The 24,293-nt window shown below is 43.0% G+C and overlaps 1 protein-coding gene across 1 annotated transcript; it reads right to left on the bottom strand.

Annotated features, from left to right (window-relative positions):
* Nucleotides 1-714: 714 nt before the first annotated feature.
* On the bottom strand, nt 715-23,872 carry xrn1 (5'-3' exoribonuclease 1). The gene is made up of 41 exons (XM_069164450.1): nt 23,524-23,872; nt 21,854-22,086; nt 21,205-21,302; nt 20,183-20,292; nt 19,933-20,043; nt 19,772-19,857; nt 19,595-19,682; nt 19,243-19,411; nt 18,897-18,964; nt 18,120-18,257; nt 17,836-18,005; nt 17,346-17,435; nt 16,886-17,042; nt 16,499-16,618; nt 16,190-16,359; nt 15,520-15,637; nt 14,976-15,071; nt 14,496-14,599; nt 14,143-14,277; nt 13,766-13,928; nt 13,233-13,346; nt 11,559-11,657; nt 11,339-11,454; nt 11,055-11,201; nt 10,814-10,903; nt 10,239-10,374; nt 10,047-10,103; nt 8,906-9,038; nt 8,739-8,808; nt 8,227-8,422; nt 7,989-8,078; nt 7,790-7,873; nt 7,340-7,384; nt 6,671-6,751; nt 6,339-6,476; nt 6,080-6,215; nt 5,839-5,993; nt 5,627-5,740; nt 4,944-5,049; nt 4,453-4,631; nt 715-4,317 (listed from the first exon to the last, which is right to left on the bottom strand). The coding sequence occupies exons 1-41, from the start codon at nt 23,596-23,598 to the stop codon at nt 4,000-4,002; spliced, it is 5,103 nt and encodes a 1,700-aa protein (XP_069020551.1). The 5' UTR covers nt 23,599-23,872; the 3' UTR covers nt 715-3,999.
* Between the last annotated feature and the right edge of the window lie 421 nt (nt 23,873-24,293).

Raw genomic sequence — 24,293 nt, 5'->3', positions numbered from 1 at the left:
ACAATGTCTGTTCACACATATTTTTGGTCAAAGTAAAAAAAAAAAAAAAAAAAAAAAAAAAAAAAAATCCTTAAAACTATAAACAAAAAAGTACACTAAAAGAAATCGTGTTTTTCTGCCTCCACCAACCAGACAAGCTGCAGTTGACATTGATGTCTGTAGACTCAAATAATACATGTAGAAAAGGAATTTGTCCAATAAAGCTGATTCTGATTGAACACGAAGCTGCAGCCATGACAGGAGATATTACCTCAAAATTCTAAAACGTAGAGGCTTCACACATCTTCATCCCGACAGCACAGAAGATCCACACACTCAAGAGTAGTCACCAGTTTAGTATCCAACCATGAGCTCTTCTTTTCCTTAGGTATGGTGTTGAATTAGTGTTTTTGCAGAACATTTTGATGTCACAGTGAAGCTGACCTTTGACCTTTGGGATATGAAATACCATCACTTCATTTTATTCTATTAGACATTTGTGTGAAATTGTGTCATAATGAGTGAATTAATTTGTGTTATGGCCACAAATGTGTTCTGTGAGGTCAAAGTGACCTTTGACCCCAAATCAGTTCATCATGAAGTTCAAGTGAATGTTTTACCAGGTTTGAAGACATTTCCTCAAAGCGTTCATAAGAAAGGAAAAGACACCGAAACAATCTGAAAAACATGATAACTGAGTCCTTAAATTAAAAAAAGACGCACAGACAAACCATGTAACAAAAGATTCACTTTTATTAAATGGATATGTACAGCACATTCCTCAATCAAAACAGCAACAGCAAAACTATTTTTTCAGACAGAGTTTACAACAGGTGTGCTTCAGTTTTCAAACCTCCCCTTATTGCACCAGAGCCGAGTCGACTTCAGTCCCAGGGTGACTGATACACTGACAGCCTTAAAAACAAAACAACAAAAAAGAAAAAACTCAATGTCACCCAGTGTTCCTCAAAACAAGGACCAATTACAATTTCATTCGACTTTGACGGCGTCCATCACTGGAGCTTCACCACGAACATTATTGAAACGATAATATGATTCCTGACAAAAAGACACAGTCTGTCTTTAAAAAGGGTCTCTATAAAATCCATAGTTTGAAAAGGAAAAATGTTTACATTGACGAGACCTTGTTTGTTTGTTTGTGTGTGTGTTTGTGTGTGTGTGTGTGTGTGTGTGTGTGTGTGTGTGTGTGTGTGTGTGTGTGTGTGTGATTCAGTCCTGGTGTGCGGAGCTGGATGAGAAAGGTCAGACTTTATGTTCCCAAAAGCATCTCAGACCCGATTCACTACATTTGCAAAGTTTCCCATTTAATTTGCATTTAGACCGATACGAAAAGAAGTTATTTTTAGGTATTTATTTTTCCTAAACAAAATAATAACTCGTGTTGTAAAGGAAGAGGTTCTCAAGTCCTCCGCCTCCCAACACTCAAAGGTTATTAGAATAACCGAATCCAAGCTGCATCAGTCAGCGATGTCGCCCAGAAATCCATAAAATCTATGAAAGCATTCATTTTCCATGTTTCCAAAATTCTTCTATCATTTCCATAACTGGACAAATAAAATCCGTCACCATGTTCCTGTATTAGGACAGAGTGGAAACTATTTTAATAACTGATTAATAGTTAAAGTCGAGTTAAAAGTCAAAAAATTCACCGGCTGCAGCTTCAACTCGGATTCAAAATGGAGTTGTTGTTTTTTTTAAACATTTAAAGGCGTCACCGGACTGTTTTCAGACCGATTGATTATAATTTAAAAAATAATGGGCTGATTAATCAAAAAGCTGCAGCCTCATTTAAAAAAAAAATAAATAAAGGAAAAAAAGTCTTCATCGGGCCACATCACAATGCTGTCAAAGTCGACGCTCGCATCAAACATCACAAGTCCGAAGACAGAAAACAAAACACGTTCAAATCTTTTCTTTTTCTTTTGCACGTGTAAAATCCGTCCCAGCGTCACTCGCTGTCGAGATGCTTTTGGAAACTGAACGTGGCAGTGAGGATGTTCTTCCTTTAGTTCAAGGGAACTAAAAATAAAACTACTAAAAAAATGGACAAAGTCCCTGTGTGTGTGTGTGTGTGTGTGTGTGTGTGTGTGTGTGTGTGTGTGTGTGTGTGTGTGTGTGTGTGTGTGTGTGTGTGTGTGTGTGTGTGTGTGTGTGGGGGGGGGGGGAGAGGGGGGGTCTGACTGAGGGTTGTATGCAGATGTTAAACTGTGTGTGTGGTTTGTAATGTCCACGTAACTTTGCTGATGTATGCATTCAATTTTGTACTTTGGGAGGTGCCGTTAACAAACCATAAAACGCGTCTTAAAAAAATAAAGTAAAAGGCTGCAGATGAGAAGAGAAACATTAAAACAAGTGTTCAGTGTTGGAGCAACATCACTGATCTGGTTGAGTAATAGAAGAACCATATTTCTGCATAATTGATACACCAACACCTCCTAAAAAAAAACAACAAAGAAAAACAAAAAGGCCAACACATCATCACATGCGTTCAAACTAGTTTTCTAAAAGACGTACATGTAAATAACTTGTGTATTATTGAGCTGCAGCTCTGAGGCCGGTATGTGGGGAGGGCTTCCAGCACAGTCCCCGAGAAACAGGATCCAAATTCAGAGTCCCCGAGATCAAAGATCTCTGCAGGCTCCGTAGGAGTGACGCTGTATCGATGCGACTCAGGCGGTTCGTGTTTCGGGAGTTCCTGTGTTCAGTTGGAGGAGTTTTCTCTACAATGCATATCTAATGAAGACGATGCACTTTAAGGCAGCGTTTCACTTCACTAGATCGTCTTCATTTCTGGGCATTTTAAACACTTCAACTCAAATTTAGTCAGAAGATTGTTTCCAAATCTTCTCCTCTGGGGAAACTAATGTTTCAAGCGGGAAAACGCTGCTTTCTTCCTATTTGCGTATTATTTTTGTAACTCTTGCCGTCAGTTCTGTCAGCTCGGAGAAGACTGGACTCACCACAGTCACTGCTGAGGTCTAGAAACACAGCAACATCCCAAAATAAGTCCAAAGAGGCAGCAAACAGTCAGTTAGACGGTCAGCTGACTGGGATCTATGAAAGAGATCTCGATGATCTGTCACTGCTCCACAGCCAGCATTGTGTTGCTGGATGTTTACAATAGTAATAGTTTTTAGACGCACAACAATTAGTTGATTAATCAATTAAAAGAAGATTTATCTGCAGCTTTTTTTTGACATAATCTTTTAGTACATTGTTTGATGGTAAACTGAACCAACAGTTCAGAGCTAAACAATTTGAGCCGTGGAAATTGTTAAACTGACATTTTAAAGTTGTTGTTTTTTACATTTAATGACAAAGAAACAACAAAAATAATCATAATCATTTGACTAGCCCGGCGTTTCGCTACCACCAGTGTAATCTCCAGACTTTTAAACATTACCAGGTTCTGTGACCTCAGCGATGACTTGGAGACTTCAGCGTTGACATGAACTGATAGAATGAATGAAGATCTCTGCTGAAGGGCACTAATGTCCTGAGAGGAAGAGGAGGACCGGAAAACCAATCTGCTTTCAGGAAGATGCAAAGGAACAAAAAAAAAAAAAAAAAAAAGAGAGAAAGCTATGACCGCATCCCAGAATGCACCTCACTCGTCCACACCGGTAACCTAACTGTAGATCCTGTGGGCTTGAACAGAGGGAACGATCACATCGTTAGCCTGGTTGAGGAGACTCTGTCACACTGACAGATCTAATCTGATCTGATCTGATCTGATCTGATCTGATCTGATCTGATCTGATCTGATCTCGTGTGTTTGATGTGTTTGAGTTTTGTTTTGAGGAGGGATTCATTTAGTTTAGACTGAAGCTGCTCTCTCTTCTGAAATGTTTGAAGACACATGACAACAGTCAGGCTACAAAACAGAAACTTAAACACACCACACACACACAGAGAGAGAGAGAGAGAGAGAGAGAGAGAGAGAGAGAGAGAGAGAGAGACACACACACACACACACACACACACACACACACTGGCTCCTCACTCTGAGACTTTAGTTGCCTCGAAGTTGACAGCCAACTTCCTGTGCTTCCTCTTGGAGGCGGAGCCGGGGGTGTGGCCTGATGCTGGCATGCTCTGTCGAGGGGGCGTGTGCGGGTCTGCCATCGTCGTGGAAACGGCATCTGCTAGACCAGGGCTGGATGAGGAGGGGTCGAGATTTCCGCTCTGAGCTTGTGATTGGCCAAAGGGCTGGTTCTGGGCTCTCTGTGATTGGTTCTTGGCAACAATTTGGGCAGCGCTGTAAAACTCTCGAGTTTCTTGGTTCTTTTTGTTGGCTGACACTCGCTTCTTCGTCACCTGTCAGAGGACAAACAGAGAGCCGGATTACCAGGCTGGACTTTAGCAGAATAAAAAATACAAAAGGAATAAATAACACCACTAAAAAATATTGAATCAAATATAAATTCTCCGCCTCCTCGTGAGTAACCTGACCTGTAACGGGATGAACTGGTTGTGTGAGCCGATGGGCACTGTTGTTGTAGGTGGGGGGCGGGCGGCACCGGGGAAGGTCCCTGCTGCTCCAAAGAACGACTGGTTCTGGTGGTGGGGAGGCAGAGTCATTCCCCACAGAGGGGCGGGGCCGTAACCCTGAGGGGGCAACAGCAAACCTCCTGGAAGACCAGAGCGTACACAGGAGATAACATGTTAATGAGCCAACTTATTCCCTTCAGGAGCTCCTCATCTCAAGAAAATCTCAATTGATTCTAAAATCTGTCATGAAAAGTCCTGACTGAAAAACAATTGGTGTAGAATTGTAGATATGAGGGATGATGTTGACAGTAATATTGAGGTGCAGCTGCTCCCTGCTGAACCTCACATGTTCCGTTACTACCGACCCGAAGGAGGAGCAGCTTCAAACATCTGTCGCACACTTCATTAACACGCCAACTAACATCGTACAGTCAACTGTCGGACACACTGACCTTGCTGGTTGAAGACAGGCGTCATGGCTCCCATAGGTGGAGCTCGGATCGGACCAACTCCTGGGTACAGAGGAGGGGGGAGGGGGAAGCCCGAGCCCACTGAGTTCTACAGAGGAACGGGAGGATGGAGACAGACGGACGGTACGTCAATAACATCTCTGTTTCTATGAAGTATGAAATCGCCTTGGATACAAATGTTTACTTTGAGAGATGCCTTATGTAAATCCTTATGTATGAGGTATCCTTTACCAGCTCTGAACATCAAGAAGTCCTTAAACCAAACTATTGATATATATAAATCAAATACTTCCACTTCTGCTAGAAAACAGTTGTTCAATATTTCTATATTAATGAATTCTGATTAAATATTCACACATGGCTACAAATGATTCAGAGTTCACGGAGTTAAAAACGCCTCCACTTTCACCACATCTCGATCCAGCAGAGCGCCTTTGTTCTGTGGTGCAACGGGAGGTTTACATCATGAAGGTGCTGCCGAACAAACGGCCGTGTCAAAATCTCTCCGAAATGTTTTCAGCACCTTGTTGTGTTTGTTCCTCCGAGAATCAGAGCAGCTCTGAGAGTAAAATAGAGTTCAGACCTGCTACTATCAAGGTGGAGCTAATGAAGTGGCCGGTGTGTGTGTGTGTGTGTGTGTGGTGTGTGTGTGTGTGTGTGTGTACCAGTCTCTGTAGGGCAAAGAAGGCAGCTTTCTCCATGGCATCGTTTTCTGATTGGCACTGCGGACCGTGAACCATCAGCCCGTTGGACAGCTTCACCTGACACACGACCAGACCCTGATGGAGCAGAGAAAAGGAATCAGGCTGTGACCTCTGAGGCCGACGAGTGTAAAGTAGCGCGCGGCGCCAGACAAACAGTGTGTACACGGCGTTACCTGTCTGTTGCCGATGTAGCTGAAGTCGGGCGGCGCCATGCCCAGCCCCACGCACACAAGGGCCAGCTCCGACACCTTACTGCTCAGCACGGCGTTGGCCGAGGCAGCTGATGCTGGAGACGGTGACGCGGCCGTGTCGTTGTTCATCTTGGCAGCTGGAGGGAGAAAGGAAGTGATGAAAAGGAGACGAACGCCGATCAAGTAATGAAATTAGTCTGCGGCGACGTCGTCGGTTATATACCGAGTTTCTTCGACGACCGTCTCCTGCTCTGCTGCTGGCCAGCAGAGGGGGCTGCGTTCGCCATTTCATGAGGAGAAGGACTTCCTGTTCCAGCTCCGTCAATCTTAAGCATCTCCTTCAGAACCAGGGTTCCCTTCTGCAACAAAGCCCAACACAAAAAAAACACATTGTTCAGCCCCAGGTTCTATATGTCATGTCACAAATATCACCTACAATAAGACCGCTGTCAGCTCAACCAATCTGCACCTCCGATACTCACCATGGCAAAGGACTGTGGAGACAAGGGACCATCTGACTGGCTGCTGGGGGCTTGTTGAGGTGCAGGAGGGGGCGGGGTTTGTTGGCTACCCTGGGAGATCTTTAAACTGGCAATAAGGTCCTCAAATTCAGTCATAGCCTGAGCGAGAGAAAAAAAATAAAATAAACATTGAGACAACAGAGTCAGAAGATGTTACTTTAATTTGACTTCATGTTCAAACACGATTCTGTTCAAAGTCAACTGTTCCTGAAAGCAACCAAAAAGGTATTCGTGAAGGCTCTCGAACAAAACAGTCCCACAAACAGGAATTACAGGTAATGAGAAGTTGGCACCTTGTTAGCTGAGCTCTGTGAGGAGAACAGGGAGCCGACATCTTCATTTTTCTTCAACAGTCTGATACCACCAGCCGGAGTCTGCAAACGACACACATCAGCACCATTCTGGCCACATATAATGTACACAGTACAGAGATGTATGAATATAACACTAAAACTACAGCCTGACCAGTTTATCTGTGGGACGATTTTATCGGCCAATATTAGCCAATCACAGATATGCTGGTATCAGAGTAGATGTTATCTGATAAGAAAATGTTGTTTTTACAAAACATAACAGAAAAAGAAACTTTGGGTCATTTAGAAACTGTTCTAATTGTTTTTACTAATTTATAGCTCTGTATAATTATTACGTTGCCAGGAAAGCTCAAAGTTTCAGTGTACTGATATCAATTCGGACAATAAAGTGTCAAACTGTAAAATGAGACGACCTCCGTTACAAATCTTTAAGTGATTGAAAACCACATTTCAGCTGGTTTATATTGGAATTGTTTTAAGTCCTAAAAATGACAATGGCCACAAAAATCCAGTATTATTCAGGCTCCAATTAATGAAACCACTCATCATTACAAACTGACACACACTGCCAGCTCATCAGCTCTCCAGCTGGCTACTTGTATGCTGTCTGGTTGCTGGAGGAGCCTTCAGGTGTGTGTGTGTACTCACAGCTTTGTTGTCCTGCTGGTTCCATTCCTGTTGGGAAGGTCCTTCCTACAGTTGGAAACACAACAGGTTTTGTTTTCTATTATACAGAGTAACTTCCAATGAGTGTTTGAAGAATTAACTGAATATTCCCCTGACACTTTGTACTGCTTCAAAGTTCCCTGTGGAGTTTATAGACCTCCAGCAGCACTATGGAGCTTCTTTATTAAAGTCATCAATGCGGGTATCATGATAGTCGTACCAAGTTTGTGACACGGATCAAAGGTGACAGTAACGTGCCGAGATATGCAGCAGAGGCCCAGTGATGTCTCCTCCTAAAGCTGCTGATGTACAAAATCTGACACTCGGTGATTTAAAGGTCTTAATAAAGATAAAGATACGTTATGAAAAGCCCAAAAACATCACTAACTGTACTCTGGTGCCATTTTATTCTTTCCTTTCACACACACTTACATTATTGTGCCAGTGAGCAGGAGGTTTGTTAGGAGGACCTGCGTTCTGCAGAGACTGCCACACATTGGTGTACTCCTCTTTATTCTGGATGGAGGTGGAGACAGAACACGTTACACACCTGGTGGAGCGCCGTCACCTTAAATGTCCATTCAGCCTATAAAAGTGAGAAGGATCCAAGTCTAGCCGGCGCTGCATTTACCTTGCCCTGCTGTTTCTGGATGAGACCTGTAGAGGGAGAGCTCCTGTTGCCCTGGGAGACGGCTTTCACCACGCCATGTTTGTTGTTATGCTACAAATAAGGAGGGAAGAGGTGGAGCAGAGAGAGGAGTGAGAGGAGGGATTTGGGTGAAAAGATCTCAGATGAACGAATCATTTTTCACCCCCAAAAAAAGAAAAAAGCTGCATGTCTATAGTGCGTGCGTCCTCTCCCATCTTACCTGCGTGGGTACGAAGGGGGAGCGTGGCGAGTGGTTGAGGCCCGCCAGCTGGCGCTGGGAGTTGAAGTTGGCGCCAGCGACGGGCTGAGGTTTGACGATGGCTGTGAGTTTGTGGGAGCTGTGATCCATCCGGCCTCCGTGGGAAAGATTAATCAGAGCGCAGGGAGGGAGGCGGTAACCACGAGGAGACGCACACCTGAGCAAACACACGGACGGGAAACACAGATGTCACATGTCTGCGAAGAGATCTGTCAGGTGTGGAGCAGGAGGCTTCAAACTCCGACAGTAAATGTGTGCCGTTGTAGACATCGATTTACAATTTCATCAATATCAGGCAACAGCTGACGTGTATATTTTCCACATTTGTAAATTATATGCTAAAGTTGTGTTTTCTATTTTTTTACACGACTATGATTTTTATGGAAGCGTGTGATTCCAAGAAAAGATCTTTTTCATGTTGCGATTAGAAACAGTAAATTGCACATTGAGATACATTTTTTTTGTTTTATTACCTGATGTTGAGACCTCCTGCGAATTCTTCATCAAACAGCACTTCATAGAGAACCTCTGCCTCACGATCCGCTGAAAACACACAATTAATCAGGTCCCTTTATGTTACTATTGCAATGTGACTTATGGGAACTATATGAAGATATCGGTGGACGAGAGAAATGCTGACCTCCTTTAATGCCGATGATCGTCCCTCTGAGTCCCAGCGGGACGGTGAAGCTCTCCCTGATGTTGACGACTCTGTCAAACAGGCGATACTCTGCTTCCGGGTCTGGAACCACACCCTGCTGCTGCTCCAAGGGCTATATATATATGTATACACACATACACACATATACACACACACACACACACACAGAAGTTATATAAACTAAAGTAATGGTACAGCCCCTTGAACACAGAGGCTAAATTACAAGGGATCAAAAGCAACATCAGTTGATGAACAAAGAGCTCCCACACGGCTCAGAGTTACAACGGGTTTAATACAACGAAGTTGAAAGTCCAAATGATGGCGGCCTGGAGGATCGTCACCGGGGAAGATCAAAAGCATCTGCTGTTGTCCACGAGTTAAACACTTCAGTCAATGATCGCAAAAGATGTTCCACAAGTTATTAAATATGCGGAAACTCTTCGACTTCAGTTTTTTTCTACATTGACGCAAACTTTGTCAAGTTAACGCTGAGACGGCACTTTCCTGTCGGAGCTATCGTTTGATTTCAAACTGACGGTTCTGAACCAAAGATAAAACTGCGTCACTGTCCAACTACTTCTGCTGAGTGTAGTTATTACGACATATGACAAAAAAATTAAACAAACTCCCGCAGCTGAGAAGCTCCAACTAGAGACCGTTTGAGACAGAAAAATGATTTTGAAAAGTAACTTAAATGTCCAAATGCTTAAATAAAAAAGCAAAACTCATCCAATCAATAACAATCTAATCAGCAGTATTCTTATACCATTTTGATTTTTTTACTGCTAATCATTTAATATAAAAACTAATAGTCACTCATCAGTTTAGTTACACTGACAAAGGAACACAAGTTCTTTATAAAATCAAGGAGTATGATGGGTATTATAATAAAATATATTTACATGCTTTTTCAAAGCATTGTGTGCAACTTTAAAAAAAAAAAAAAAAAAGTCATCAAAATGATTAAATACTAATTAAATAAATAATTGTGTTTGTCATTCGTCTCTTTTGGTACTGGACCTGGACTAAAACTAACACCAGAAACACAATTGGGTTTGATGGGTCTCATGAAATGTGAATTAAACTCCACAGTAGCCGAGGTGAAGTAAAACTCGCTCACCCTGAAGAGGAGATGAGGCTTCACGGTCACACGGACTTTCTTGGTGCTCTTCTTCACCTACGAGAGGGACGGTACGAGAGACGGGATGAAGACAGAGGTGTGTGAATGGAGGTAAAGTGAATACAGAGAGAAGTTCTGATGTTGGGAACAGGTGGAGGTGTTCCGTAGTTTGAAGCTGCGTGTCAGACTCACCTTGGTCTTGTCCACTGCTTCCTCGATCTTTTCCACGATGGCGGAGTCGAGCACCTGGAGGTCACATGACGTCCTGCTGATGGAGCTGACCGGGTGGCCTTTCAGCCACGAGCTGATTTCAGCCACCTTCTCTGCTCTGTGGGGCGACACAATAATATCATCAATTAATTTCATCAATTCAGAGGACAGAAGCTCTTTGTGCTGCAAGTGCGGTGGGAAATTGCACTTGGTGAATTTTGGTCTGAAAGGTTTGGGAACTTTTGGTCTACAGCTCGTACTGCAAGAACAAGAGGAGGCTGAAAAAGGATAACAACTCTCAGCCTCGCTCTTGAGCTTCTTTAAAACAGCTATGTCGTTTATAGAGTCCTAAAATAAGTCAACTGCAGCTGAATCCCTGAACTGGAATGATGAAAAGCAAAAACACTCAAACATAGAAATTGGTAATAAAATCTGAGATGTTATTTAGGTTGTTCTCAGAGTGCATGAAGGCAACACACATGTTTAGCTTTTTCAACAAGACATTAACAAATGATTAATACTGTATAGTGTACGTAAGTAATATATCTGCGTTTTACCCGTTCTGGTCCTCTCCAGGCCAGATGTCATCCTCATAGAAAACATCATCGTGACTGTTTCTGGACACCAAGTCAAACACCTCCGAAAATCTACCAAAACATCATTATTAAGAAATGTGTTAGTGTTCATTCATTTATGTTCTCTTTCTCTACCACACACACACAGAGTGCAACAAATCATAGCTGAACCGACTATGCCACGCTACACATGAATACGTTAGAGGGCAGTTGGATGTGTTACCTGTCCAGGTACTCAGCGAGCAGCTCCTCCACAGCAGCAGAGTAGAGCCACTCCTTCTCTGTTCTCCTGGTGTATCCAGGAACCTCCTCGTTCTTCTTGTTGAACTTCAGGTTCAGGCCGACATTCGCCTTCTGCTCCCCACAGGGACTGCACACAGTGAAGAAGAGACAGCAGGAAAAAACATTGTACTTCAAATTCTTTGAACCAGTGGAAGAAAACAAACAACAACAACAAAAACCTTGTTAATTTTATCTCGACAATAAATCTAAATGTGTGATACTCACTTCTTCTTGGAGCCTCTGCCGATGAAGATGCTTCCAGAGAAGCGGGAGACGAGGTAACTGGTGACGCCGAGACGAGAGGCCAGAACGTATCCGGGACTGTACTTCACACGGTATTTCTATTCAGTGCACACAAACACGAGGCGCACACACGGGTGAGGACGGAAAACTCTCAGAGATGAACCGACATCTTAACTAAAGGATTCAGAAGTGTGTGTCTTACATGTTGATTCTGGATTAAGGGCTCCAGCTGTGGCTCATGTGGCACGTTGAAGACAACGCGTACCCGACCGTCTTTGATGACGTCTTGAGAGTCTTGCACCTGTTCGGACAATTTAAAAAAACGTATATGGGATTAATTCTATACAGAAGTGACAATACTGCATAAATCTCTGCACCCATTTTGAAATGAGCTGGTTTTCAATCTAAAAAAAACTTTAGTGATTTATCAGATTGACGTGGAGAAGTCCACCTGCAGGGGTCCAAAAACAGAGATGGCACGGCACTTCCTCTGTTCTTTTTACTTCTTAACTAATATTGAATACTTTACATCCTGGTTGCATTTCTGTCATCAACTCAACACCGTTTCCTGGAAAAATTGGAGCTCTCCCTCAGCTTTCCAGTAAACTGATTATTCATCTTTTTTTCTTTTTTTTTATCTTATTCTGAGACTTTGCTAGAGAAGCTTTGTATGATTTACAGTTTAAAAAAAGTTCCTTATTTATCTTAAATTGGCCGCTGTCTGAAACGAGCCGTTTCAGCTCCCGGTTGTTTTCTCATTGGCTAACTTCTAAGAAGCATGTGATCCCGGCCTCGTCTTCATGCTTGTGGGGAAAATAAAATTCCAAACCTATGAAGATAATGGCCAGTCACAAATCTGATCCACAATATTCAAGTGGACAGTACAAACATCCATAGTGACAAAGACTACAGCAGGGTGTTTGGTAAATATTACACTCACTTCCTGCCTACTATGTGACATAACAGTGGATTCACAAATGTACAAATCACAAGCTTATTCTATACATGTCCCTACAGATACACGTACGTATGGGAAATGCGCTAAACTGTTTTTTGACAGGCTTTTGGCTTTGAATATCTTCACTTGAGCATAACTGCTTTTGATATTGTAGACGGAGTGGGTGGATGGACGGCCGCCTCCCTGAACTTCATGGCGTGCAGCGCCTGAAGCAGAGGACCATATAAAGAAAGACTGAACTGAGTGTGGAGAGCAGTCTGAAGCCAAAGCTTATCTCTCTATTTACATTTCCATCACACATTTATTAAATTTAAGAGTCGACAGAGTTCCCGTTCTAAAGAGAAATTATCCATCATGTGTCCTGAAGTCAACTTAACAGCAATAATGATGATCCAATTGTGCTGGCTGCGTCCCAGCAAAGACAAACACGGTCCCAGTCCCAACTAGACCTTCTGCTCTGGTTTTTCCACTCTTCTTTCGAGGAGAGCAGTGCTGCTCAGACAACAGTAAAGTGTCTGACCCACACATTCTCAGTGTTCAGAGAGCATAATGTCTTATCGGAAGTATTGAGAAATGTTCAGTTGAACATACCCTGCTACTGACGTAGCACAAAACCTTTTGGTTGTAAAACGATAAAAAGAATGTAAAAAATGAAATGGGGCAGTAGGGGTCGGCGATATGGCCCAAAAATAATATCATGCTTGTTGCTCGATAAGCTGCAGACACGTCATACGGTTACACTGTCAACAGGTCGGAAAATCGCCTTTATCACGACATTTTTTTTATTTTTTTTATATCTTCTAAAAAATGTAACCGGTATTATGGTGAACTGTGATATGGCACACCTCTATGGGGCAGTGATTTAAGTTTGGAGATTAGCGATCCTTGGTGTCAAGAAGCAGAGAAGTGATAGCATACCTCTCCCATGGCGCTGTAGTACGGGTTGCCCACCATGAAGACGGTGGTAGACGGAGGGAAGAGCTCGTCTAAGCTCTTGAAGCAGGTTAGGGACGAGTAAAAGGCCTCGATGTCCTGAGAGGACACAGAATATGCAGGTGAGTGTGACAGTGGTGCAGTCGTGTCTTCAGGATTATCAGTTGGAAAATGGGGATGATGTCAGTGTGCTTCTCTATCGCGTGTCAATACCAGAATCTCCACTTTAAATATTTCAAGTTTTCAAAAGATGCTGACGACAATCACATTCCTGTGATAAACATAAAGTCACATGCAGCATATTTGCTAAGTTTCCCCAAATACTGCTCACCCAATAAACAGAAACATGAATGACATTTGAAAGGTTTATTTGATATTCATCTTGGCAGGTTTTTCTGCAGCTGTGTGGCGCTGCTGAAAACCACCACAGCTCAGCACAAAGTCTCAGCTCCAGTCGGTGTGAATGCCCGTTTCTGGGAAATCCTGTCTATTGTTCTGTCATGTTTGTGTTCAGGTACCTTCACCACAGTCTGGTAGGCGAAGGGGAGAACCTGCTTGGCCCACTGTTTCTCCAGCTCCACCACCCCGTTGGCTTTGGGGACATACTTCCTTCCTGTGAGCAGCTGGCCGTACAGAACCACCCCGGTTTCATTCACCACGATGCCTTTCCTCTTCAGGTAACTGAGAATGAAAAAGAAAAGTAAAATCAATAAACACAAAGATATCGTGAATACAAAATGAACCTGAGATAACAATGATTTGGGGAAAGAACTAGCAAGTAAAAAGTCCCTGTTACAATGGCTTTAAATGATATACAATAATGTCACGTGAAAGCAGCTGTATTTTCTTTATGAACTCCTAAAGGACTTTTGTGTATTTGCTTTGTGGGCCTCACTGTTCAGTGATGCCCTGGACGTCTTTCACCCAGTCTTTGTACTCCTTGTCAGACAGGCAGGTGACTTTGGTGGGAGGAGGAGTGGACGGCCTGTCGTACACCTGCTGGACACCAGGAGGCTCCTCGAGACAGAACCTGCAGTTCACGGTGCAGAGTGTCAGCCGAGTCATGCTTTGCACTTTGAGCTGTTGTGTCGGTGTATCTCTTTCAATCAACATATTCATTTCTGACTAAATGATCAAGAAAGCGAAGCAGCAATGGGAACAGTTTGAGTCTCGTGTAAAAATCAAAGCTCACTTCGTCTACGCACACTCAGACATCATTACTGCCAAAAGCCTGTTACTGATTCTTACTTGGTTTCTCCGTCTGACACGGCAATGATCCGAGCTTCCTCCAGATGAGGCCAGTTGACAAACACAGACTTCCCTAGTACTTGTACAGCGACATCATCATATCTCTAGAGATACAGAGGAGAAAAAACAAAGACAGTGAGGAAGATGATAAGATGAGTGTGGACATCAAATCTTATTCACTTTTTTTTTTTCTTCCCATTTCAGATTTAAAATGGACAAATATGAAACCTTATTTAAGAGACGAACCAACTCGTTCTCCAGAGAAGTAGTTCAGAACATGTTTTGCAACAATTTGCACATTAAAAACATGAAATAGTCGTACTTTAGTCAAATCTATCCATTTTAGAGCTCCTGAGACTTTTCATTGAGTCACTTGAATAAGTCACGGGTTCGTTTCCAGTTCTTTCTTTAAAGGATTTCTGTAGGAGAATAACCACCAGGATTATAACAGCAGATCTACACACACATAAGAAAGCTCACCGTTTCCACTTCCTGGCTGGGGAGGATCTCCAGTATCGTGTTCTCCCCTCTGCTACTCTGCTGGAACACGACCACTCCGGTCTTCTTCTTATAAAACTAAAGACAGAGAACCCAGAATGAGAGGAGAGAGAGAGAGAGAGAGAGAGAGAGGGAGAGACAGAGAAAGAGAGAGGGAGACAGAGGGAGACAGAGAGAGACAGAGAGAGAAAGAAAGAAAGAAAGAAAGAAAGAAAGAAAGAAAGAAAGAAAGAAAGAAAGAAAGAAAGAAAGAAAGAAAGAAAGAAAGAGGGAGACAGAGAGAGAGCATTAACAGTTTAACTTTTATTTACTTTCTATACTTGTTGATGTTTCTTTATTTACTGCAGTAAACAATAGAAGCTGTAACAGAGGGACTTCAGCAGCTGGACATCAAGTGTGTTTTCAACTTAACGGATTGCTTCACTATAGAAAGGTTCAGACCAAAAGTAACCTCAATCCTATTTTAGCTTCAAACTATAAATATAAAATACAGCCTACTGTACAGTGTTCCTACAGAAAGACCCACCTTGTGTCTGATGTGTTGCAAAGTGGGGAAGCCACAGAAGTACAGAGCTGAGCAGTCGGTGCGCCGGCTGACGTGGTCTAACTTCACATACCAGGCGTCCATGGGGATGTTTACCACCCTGTAACAGTCCAACCAGTCAGTCAAGTCAACTTTATGTTTACGGCACATTTTGAATACAAGAGTGGCCCAAAGTGCTGCACAACTTCAAACAGAGATAATACGATAATGCTGCAGCAAGTCAGAGACAAATAAATAGGCATCAATATAAATGTATTATCAAGGGGAAAAAAATAAAAAACGATCTTCTTAAATTGCTACCGAATGAAGAAAGAGTTTTACGGCGTGTCACTTCTGGTTTTCTGGTTGACCACGGTTTGAGTGATCAGAGCAGAGGTTGAAGAGCCCTGCTGAGTGAGTTATTCTTGTTGATGAAGCAGATTTCATGGGGAAAGGCTTATTTTGTGCTGTAATACCTTCTGCAGAGCTTCTATTAAATACCTGCAATTGCACAGATATTACAGGAATTTTGCTAAATTGCAATCTACCACAAATATTGTGCAGATTGGTTAAATCTGCACAAAAATTACAATCACAAGATCTTGATTTCCTCGAGGGACAGAGTAAGGATCATTAAAGAAAGACAGTGCAGTCATAGTGTGTATATATCTACCTGACATGGCAGTGGATGATGTCAGGGAACAGATGAGGCAGAGTGGAGGAAAACATGAAGTCTTTTTCGTGATCATATGAGTAGACTGCACACTCTGTGTGCCGATTCCTGGCCGCCTCTCCTTTGGTCAGCTTGGGATTGAACGGCTCCATGGCTGCTAGCAGGCACCTCTGTTCAACACACACACACACACACACACACACACACACACACACACACACACACACACACACTACTGTTATTATTGCCCACCGTGTGTGTGTGTGTGTGTGTGTGTGTGTGTGTGTGTGTGTGTGTGTGTGTGTGTACCTCATCTATGAACGGAATGAGGACCACAGCTTCCCACTCCTGCTGCTTCCCATTGAGGTCGGTTTTGAAGTCAAGAGGGTAGTACTCAATAATGGGAGAGTTTTCACTGGTCATCAGGTGCTGAAATATCAAAACAATATATTAACATCTACATAATTTCATGTAAGAGCTCTGTCTCAATATTATTATTTGCGAATTTTACTCTCTTGGCATACAGGTTTCCACATTTAAGCAGCTATGCGAGAGCTGCCCTTAAAGGACTATTTGTAATATATAACAAAAAAAGGTTTTAGTTTAGTTTCATCTTGTACATCCAAACAGCGAAGAATGAGTTCACAGATCCATTTCATACGTGTGTGAGTGTGCACTTGGATACGAGTGTTTTACCCTGTAGCACTCGGGGAGCAGTTCCATACTGGCAGCAGGAAGGACCGCCAACAACTGCTGGAAGGGCATGAAGGGTTTCGCAAAGTCAAAGGTCAACTTTAACCCCGATATATTCCTGATGTCAGACAGGAAGGGAGCGTAGTGGTAGGGGTAGTACCTGGAGAGATGTTAAAGACTGGTTTTAAAGGTGGAACAAAATGAGGAGAGCAGATTAAAAACCTTGTGAAAAATCAATACATGGTTTTCTAAAAGTCAGAGCTTCAATGGCTCACAGCATTCCTCTCTTTCCTGTTTTAGTTTGCCACGGTCCTGGAACACTGTAGCACTCGCTGAACCTCGGCTTGCTGTCCAGAAATGTGTGGAGTTTTCTGTGTGTAGCTACGCATTTGAAAACGGTATCATGTATTCCTGCATTAAAATGACCTGCCACTCTCCTACAATGAAAGAGAGAAACACCCACCAGCTCCAGGACTGAACTCCGTGGTAATAGTAGTGGAGAATCCACTGGATACCTTCCACATAACACTTGGCTTGCTTGGCTAGAAACTCGCTGCAAATGGGAGAAAGAAAACGTAGTTTGAGTTCACTCGCATGCAATTTGATGTGAGGATGGGCGTCATTTCAGAGGCATGGCAGCACACAGACCACAATTTCTCAACCTTGAATTTCACTTTGCCCATCTTTGTGTGCACTGATGTGATTGGCTGACAGTGTTTATTAAAGTCTATTTTCCATTTTACCCAGCCCTTTGGCATTTTGTGCTGCTGCAACTACATGAAATACAATAAAAGGTGCACTTGAAAACACCCACAGACTACGTGCAAAGACTTTTTCTGGAATCGCTTGTGCATTTTCTATTTGTACATACGAGGTACACAAAATTAACTTCAATGTTCTGTATTTCACACTGTAATTCCTTTTTTTGTGTGCGTCTGTGTCCGTCCACTCACTCAGACACCACGTCCACGTCCATCTTGGTCATATAGTACATGCGTTTGTACTGTCTGAACTCGGTTTCAAACATGTCGTCCTCCTCCTCTTCATCGTCTGCCGCTGCTCCTTTTCCTTCTCCGGTCACTTTTTGTGACGAGGTGAGAGCTGCCAGGCCGAGGGCAGAGTCCTGCACACAGGTCCAATCAAAGGATGGAAGTTATTCATTACAGGAGAGACGTGATGGAAATTGTCCCTGTAAATAACTAAAGATTGTTGTTTCTTTCAGTTACTGCATCCCAACCTCGTTCTTGTTGCCTTCTTTGATGGCAGCTTCCTTCTCTGCTGCCAGTCCGGCCGCCTCGTTCAGATATTTGTTACCAACTTTACTCTCAAACCACTTCAAGTCCACAAACACCTCGCTAAAATGTTCCCGGTCAAACTGAAAGGATGCAGAGGAGGACAATTAAAAAATAAATTATGACAAAACAACAGAAAAAAGATTATGGGTAGCAAGAAAAACCAAAAACGAAGGAGATCACAAACAACTTACTCTATTTTTTTACATATTACATTTTTTTTTGCTATAATTATTCCCTAAGCCACTTATTGCGAACTATTTAGAAATAGTTGGAAGTAAGTGGCCAACTATTTCTGGTCTGATACATTTATTTTGGTTTGCAAACTGTACATCAGAATCAATCAATCAATAAAAGTATTTGCTTTTAAAATCAATCAACATTGATGACATCAACGTGACATCAACAGTGATGTCACGCGTCAGCTCAGTGTGTAGTGTGTTTTATTGTTTGTGTGAGCACGTGTAAGCACACACCCACAAGAGTGTGTTATGGTCTGATCAGTGCTTCAGCAGACACTTGATAAGGTGGTCAGTCATGTATGTTACTGGCTGAGTTGCAGGAATGGAGGGGGGGGGTTGAGAGGGAAAAGGGGAAGGAGGGGTGAGTACTTGGGGGGGGGGGGGAAGGGAGGCCGCAGCGATAGTAACGGTAGGATATTATGTTATTATTTTAGGTGATCAAGTGATAACACAAAACCTCTCTGAAACTCAATGTTTCACCTCAGCAAGCTTCTCAAGGTATTTCTCAAAGTTTCTGAGGTTTAAGTGGCCGTTCTCATTCAGATAACCTGCGTCAGAAAAAAAAAATTCAGGTTAGACTTTTTTTTTTATGAGTGTTATCAACATTAAAGAATCAAAATATATTTCAACATCATCACAAAGTATTCAAACAGCTCATTGAGAAAAACAATAGTTAAAACTCACTTTTGAAACAACATTTCAAAACTACAAGAAATTATTGCACATGCTCCAAAATAAATATCTTGAAAAGCTGCTAATTTGTATTTGTGTGTGTGTGTGTGTGTGTGTGTGTGTGTGTGTGTGTGTGTGTCTCTCTCTCTCTCACCCCCCAGTCTGGGTAGTACACTGATGTAGGTCTTGTACAGTAGCGGCAGAGCATCATGATTGATGTGAAGGTGAGGGAGGTGAGGGATGAAATCGTTTCCTACCAGGAAGCCCATTAGAATCCAGTCGTCTATTACTCGCTCCAAGTCATAATCAGAACCCATGTGATTCTGAAAAACATCCATAAACATCACAAGAATACACATTACATGTCATATAGTCAAGTAAAATACATTTCTAAACCAAAACTTGTGTTGCTTTTATTTTTCTGGGATTTGTCAAAATTAGATATAGGCAAGTGTGTGTGTGCGTGCGTGTGTGCGTGCGTGCGTGTGCGCGTGCGTGCACCTCACCTTGAGCTCAGAGAACTCGTAGTCTATGTACTCCCTCATCAAAGACAAGTGAAGCAAGTGAAAAGTTGTTTCCTCTGGAGCTGTTATCCTGGAAGAGAAGAGATGTAAGCGGTAGAAAAGAGTTTGACAGGACAGACAGAATATAGATATCAAAGAAACAAAATCAGACAAGTGAACCTTTTCTGTGATTTCTTCCCTCCAAAGCGCACTTCCTCCCTGAGAAGGGAGAAATTTGGCTCGTGGCTGGTCAAACCCAACATAATCTACGACACAGAGGGGAAGACAGCGTGAGCATCCACGGACAGTTTGAGCCGTTACGTACATCGGTGTAAACATACCAGGTCAGCATCCAGGCCGTACAGGCAGTGCCGGGTGTTGGGGTTGTGACCCGGCCTGGTGTTCTCAGACCGAATAAACTCCATGATCTTATGTTCTCCCTCCCCTGGTGTCTATAAGCCAGAGAAAAAACGAGTTAGCACAAGCAGAAATGGCTGAAGCTGTTACAGAATCACAGTTGCCAAATGTTGGCAAAAACAATTTACACACACACAGACAGACAGACAGACAGACAGACAGACAGACACACACCTCGTGACCAGACAGGTAGACGTTGACGTTCTGCCACAGCTTGTCAGTGGAGAGCTTGTTGTGGACAAAATACTTGAGCTGTTCCTGAAGTCGCGCCATGAAATCAGTGCCTGAAACACAGAGAAGTGATTGAAGGACTTACTGCAAACTTTCTCATAAAATACATACTTCTATCTGATGTTAGTATGATAAAACAAAAAATATGTCCATGCTAAAAACATTGTGGGTTTACTAATAGTAATAGTTACAGTAAACAAGAAAAAAATGCTGTTGCCACATTGGCCGTGTTCACAGCTGGCATTAACATGCACCCGGAGGATCTGATCACATGTGGACACGTTTAAGTACAGGTGTGAACAAACTCGTGGTGCATTCGGGAGATTGTTTTATCAATGTGAATTCAAATGTGTCGTGGGCCGTATTGATGAACCAGCAGACAAAGAAATAATATTCAACAGAACAAATCATCTGCTGAGTGCAGCTGAGCTGTACAAAAAAGTAGAAGAGATTTTTTTTTTGCAAACTGAACTGGTCCGCTAAATAATCTAAGCCTGAACCAATGTGATCAGACGGCACCTGACGGTTCAGGTTGTAAATTACAAAGTCTTGTGTTCAACCATTTACAAATGTGATGTATGTCAAGTATTTCTCGGTTATGGCTCATTAAAATGAGGGTCGAGTGAGCAAGAATGTTTCATTTTGCGATAATACCTGTTGCTTCGACAAAAAAAAAAAAGCAAGGGAGTGAGATGCGAACACAAAGACACATGTGGAGACACGTGACAATTAAAGTGTGTTTGCGTGCTTTCACACCTAAACTGTTTGGATCTCTTCAATCAAACTCTGGTCTGTTTGCCTGCTTGGTTCAGTTTATTTTGGTTAATGAGAAAGCTGTCAATCAAACTGAGATGCAGAGGACTAAATAACCAGGCCCAGACCAGAGGCCGGGTCTCAGTGTAGGATGCACTGATATGCGCTTTAATGTGATGTTCATGTGATGAAAAGCTTCAGATCATCCCCACCAGGAGTGATACAGTTGGAGTCGAAGCGAGCCTCTGTGGGAAGCACCTCTCCTTTATCCAGAGCTTTTTTGATCTTGTCCTCTGCTTCTTTGGCGGACCTAGACACCCACACACACACACACAGGAAGATATGAAAGAGAGCAGGTCAACTCACAGTCTCAGCCTGCCGTCTGGTTTCTTCAGTCTTTTTAAACCAAGCAGAAAATGTTGCACACAGCGGTAGGTCTGTTTGGGCTTTTCTACATTAGTTCGGCCGCTCATATAAAACTTGGGTTTAAAACTGATGCCTCACAAACATTACAGTTATACCAGATGTTGAGTAAATGTATTTGTGAGGAGAGTTGACACGCTGGTCAGATAACTAGAAGAGAATGTAGACATTATTACACTTTAGATTCAACATCATGGTGCAGGCATGTTCATAAAATTCCATGTATTTATTTGGTCACCCCAAGAAAAGCTACTGCTAACATCTGAAATTCAACAATCAAATGTAGTAGGAGCAGAATTAATGGAAGATAAAATATTATTTGCTTATGTCTACAATGGTTACAATGGTTACAAAGGCCTTTAACTTAATATCAAGGCAGTCAACAAAAACAAAACAAAACAAAGCCAGACAGACATTTAGCATTTGATCCCTCTCTACCTGAATCTCCGTCCTCTCTGCTGGTTCATCTTTGCCCTCGGCGCCACACCATCCACAGCCATGAAGAAGACCTTGCGAGGCTTGATGATCCTGAAGAGCACCTCCAGGTAATGGAAGATGTCAGCGAAAATCTTTTCCTCCGAGATTCGAAAGTGGACATCCTCATCATTCGGGTGAGAGCACTGGTGGATGATGCCATTCATGTCCAGGTAGAGGTTGTCAAATTCTGGAATCTGAAGTGAGAAAAAAATAAAAACAGGCTTCAGTTTTCCTGATGAAATTGATGCACTGCAGCCTCTTATTTACAATCCATCCATTTATTACGTTTGATCCTGAACAGATTTACGGGGGTGTGTGTGTGTGTGTGGGGGGGGGGGGGGGGGGGGGGGGGGGTACTATCCCAGCTGACTTTGGGCAAAGGCAGCCTCAGACAGGTCACCAGTCCACCACAGGGCCAACGCAGAAAGACAGACTATCACATTCATACCTGCTGCAAATCTCGAATCACTAATCAAACGAACATGCATGTCTTTGGGTTGTTGGAGGAAACCAGAGCATCTGCAGAAAACCCGGCAGAAGTTTCAACCCAGAACCTCATTTATAACGTCTGATGTAACACATGTTCATGTAAATTGTTTTGTTGTGTTAAATGTTGTTTTTGTTATTTATGTGGGACAGTGTAAGGCTTGGGATGCAAGACACATTTCAGACAAATATTTTGATAATAGTGAAACCAAATCAAAAAATAGATTGTAAAAAAAAAAATACTGTGCAATATTTATTGAATATAACAAATTCATGCAAGGAGTCGTTATTATGTTTTTTAATGTCTGAAATACATGTCTTAAAAATGAAAAGCCTCCTGAGTGCAGTTTTTCTTACGTTTTTTGGGGGGATGACGAGCGAAAGGCTCCATTTACATTTGTCAGCCGTCAAAAGCAATCTAGTGTGTTCCTCCAACCTCAACACAACAACAACAAAACCTGTAAAAGATGTCCGACAAGCTTCGTTTATGTCTGAAAACGGTTCCTGAGGAGTGACCTCAGGTCGGGCGGACACCGGACCGGTGAGACCGGACACCGGACCGGTGGGACCGGACAGAAAGCTGCCGGGCTTCTCGGTCTTGCTTCGACACACATGCTGAAGCTGCCTCACGCAATCAGGGTGACATTTGGTTCAAAGTCGTCCAGCTGATGAAACACGAGCTTCACTACTAACCAGGGAACCGACTCGACTCGACTCGACTACCGACAGTAACGTGAGGTTCAACCGTTTCACCGACAGGCTGACGACATCATCCAGACATCTGAAACAGCTCTTCTCCACGTCGTTCGTGAACGAGCTGACTGTGAGGGTTTTATTGTTGCTCAGAAAGTTCTTGTCTGAAGAAGTGAACTCCGCAGCGGCAGCACATCGCCGGTGTCCACCGTTTAACGGAGACGTGTGGACAGAAGACCGAAAACAGCAAGCTCGTTCTAACGCGTTCGCTGACGTCACGTCTCCACCGCGTTTCATCACAGAATGAGACGAACAGACGGAGTTTCCATTTCCCGGGAAACCATCGGTCTGCTCCGCGGAGGACAAGTCCCACCCGGCCCGCTATTTGTTTTAGCTCCATGACAGCGTTAGCAGCTAGCTAACTAGCTAGCTCCCGGCGGCTCGTCCCCTACCTGGTGCTCCTTCACCACCTCACTGAGACACGGGTAGCGCTCCGATATCCAGCGGTAGAACTTCGGTACTCCCATCTCCGCCGCGAAATGTTCAACTTCGGGATCAAAACAGCGGACGGTGAACGGTGAAGGGCGACGTTTTATCCGTGTGTGACCGAGTACAGCCGAGCAGCTTCAGCTGGGCAACATGGGAGCTGGACGCGGAGTCCCGGGTTTGGTTTCCAACGGCCGCTAACGAGCTAGTTGTCCCTCGTCCGTCTGCTAAAACATTCCGCCGCTGCCGGGGAAACAATAGCGCCACTTTTGTTTCCTATTAATTGTGCTTCTCTTCTTGTTTTACGGCGGTTAGCATACGGCGGTTTTTTTTTTGGTGCATTAGCGCCCCCTTCTGCTCCGGAGTGCGGATCAGACAGTAAGTTTACACTCTAATCCCGAGAGAAAAAAACAAAACGAATGACAAAAATGAAAATAAATAAACAATACCCCATCATATCCTATAAAAAAAAAAAAAAAACCTGTATTCATTAAAAGAGGAAACGGGACCTTGACCTGACCTCTTCCCCCCATGCTCAATAATCAGAATCAGCTTTATTGGCCAGGTATGTTAACACATTTGACTGCGGTTATAACTTGTTCTCTCAAGGTGCAAAAACAACAACAGACAGACATATAAAACATAAATAGACATATATACAGCTAAGAAAGAAAGAAACAAATATGTACACCATATATATATATATATATATATAAAACCCTTTCAGATTTGCCTT

This window comes from Embiotoca jacksoni, unplaced genomic scaffold (assembly GCF_022577435.1).
Source record: "Embiotoca jacksoni isolate LCO1_2020_lvr unplaced genomic scaffold, fEmbJac1.0.p SCAF_31, whole genome shotgun sequence".
Taxonomy (NCBI): Eukaryota; Metazoa; Chordata; class Actinopteri; family Embiotocidae; genus Embiotoca; species Embiotoca jacksoni.
Note: the sequence above shows the minus strand (reverse complement) of the source record. Positions and strands in the feature narration are given on the sequence as shown.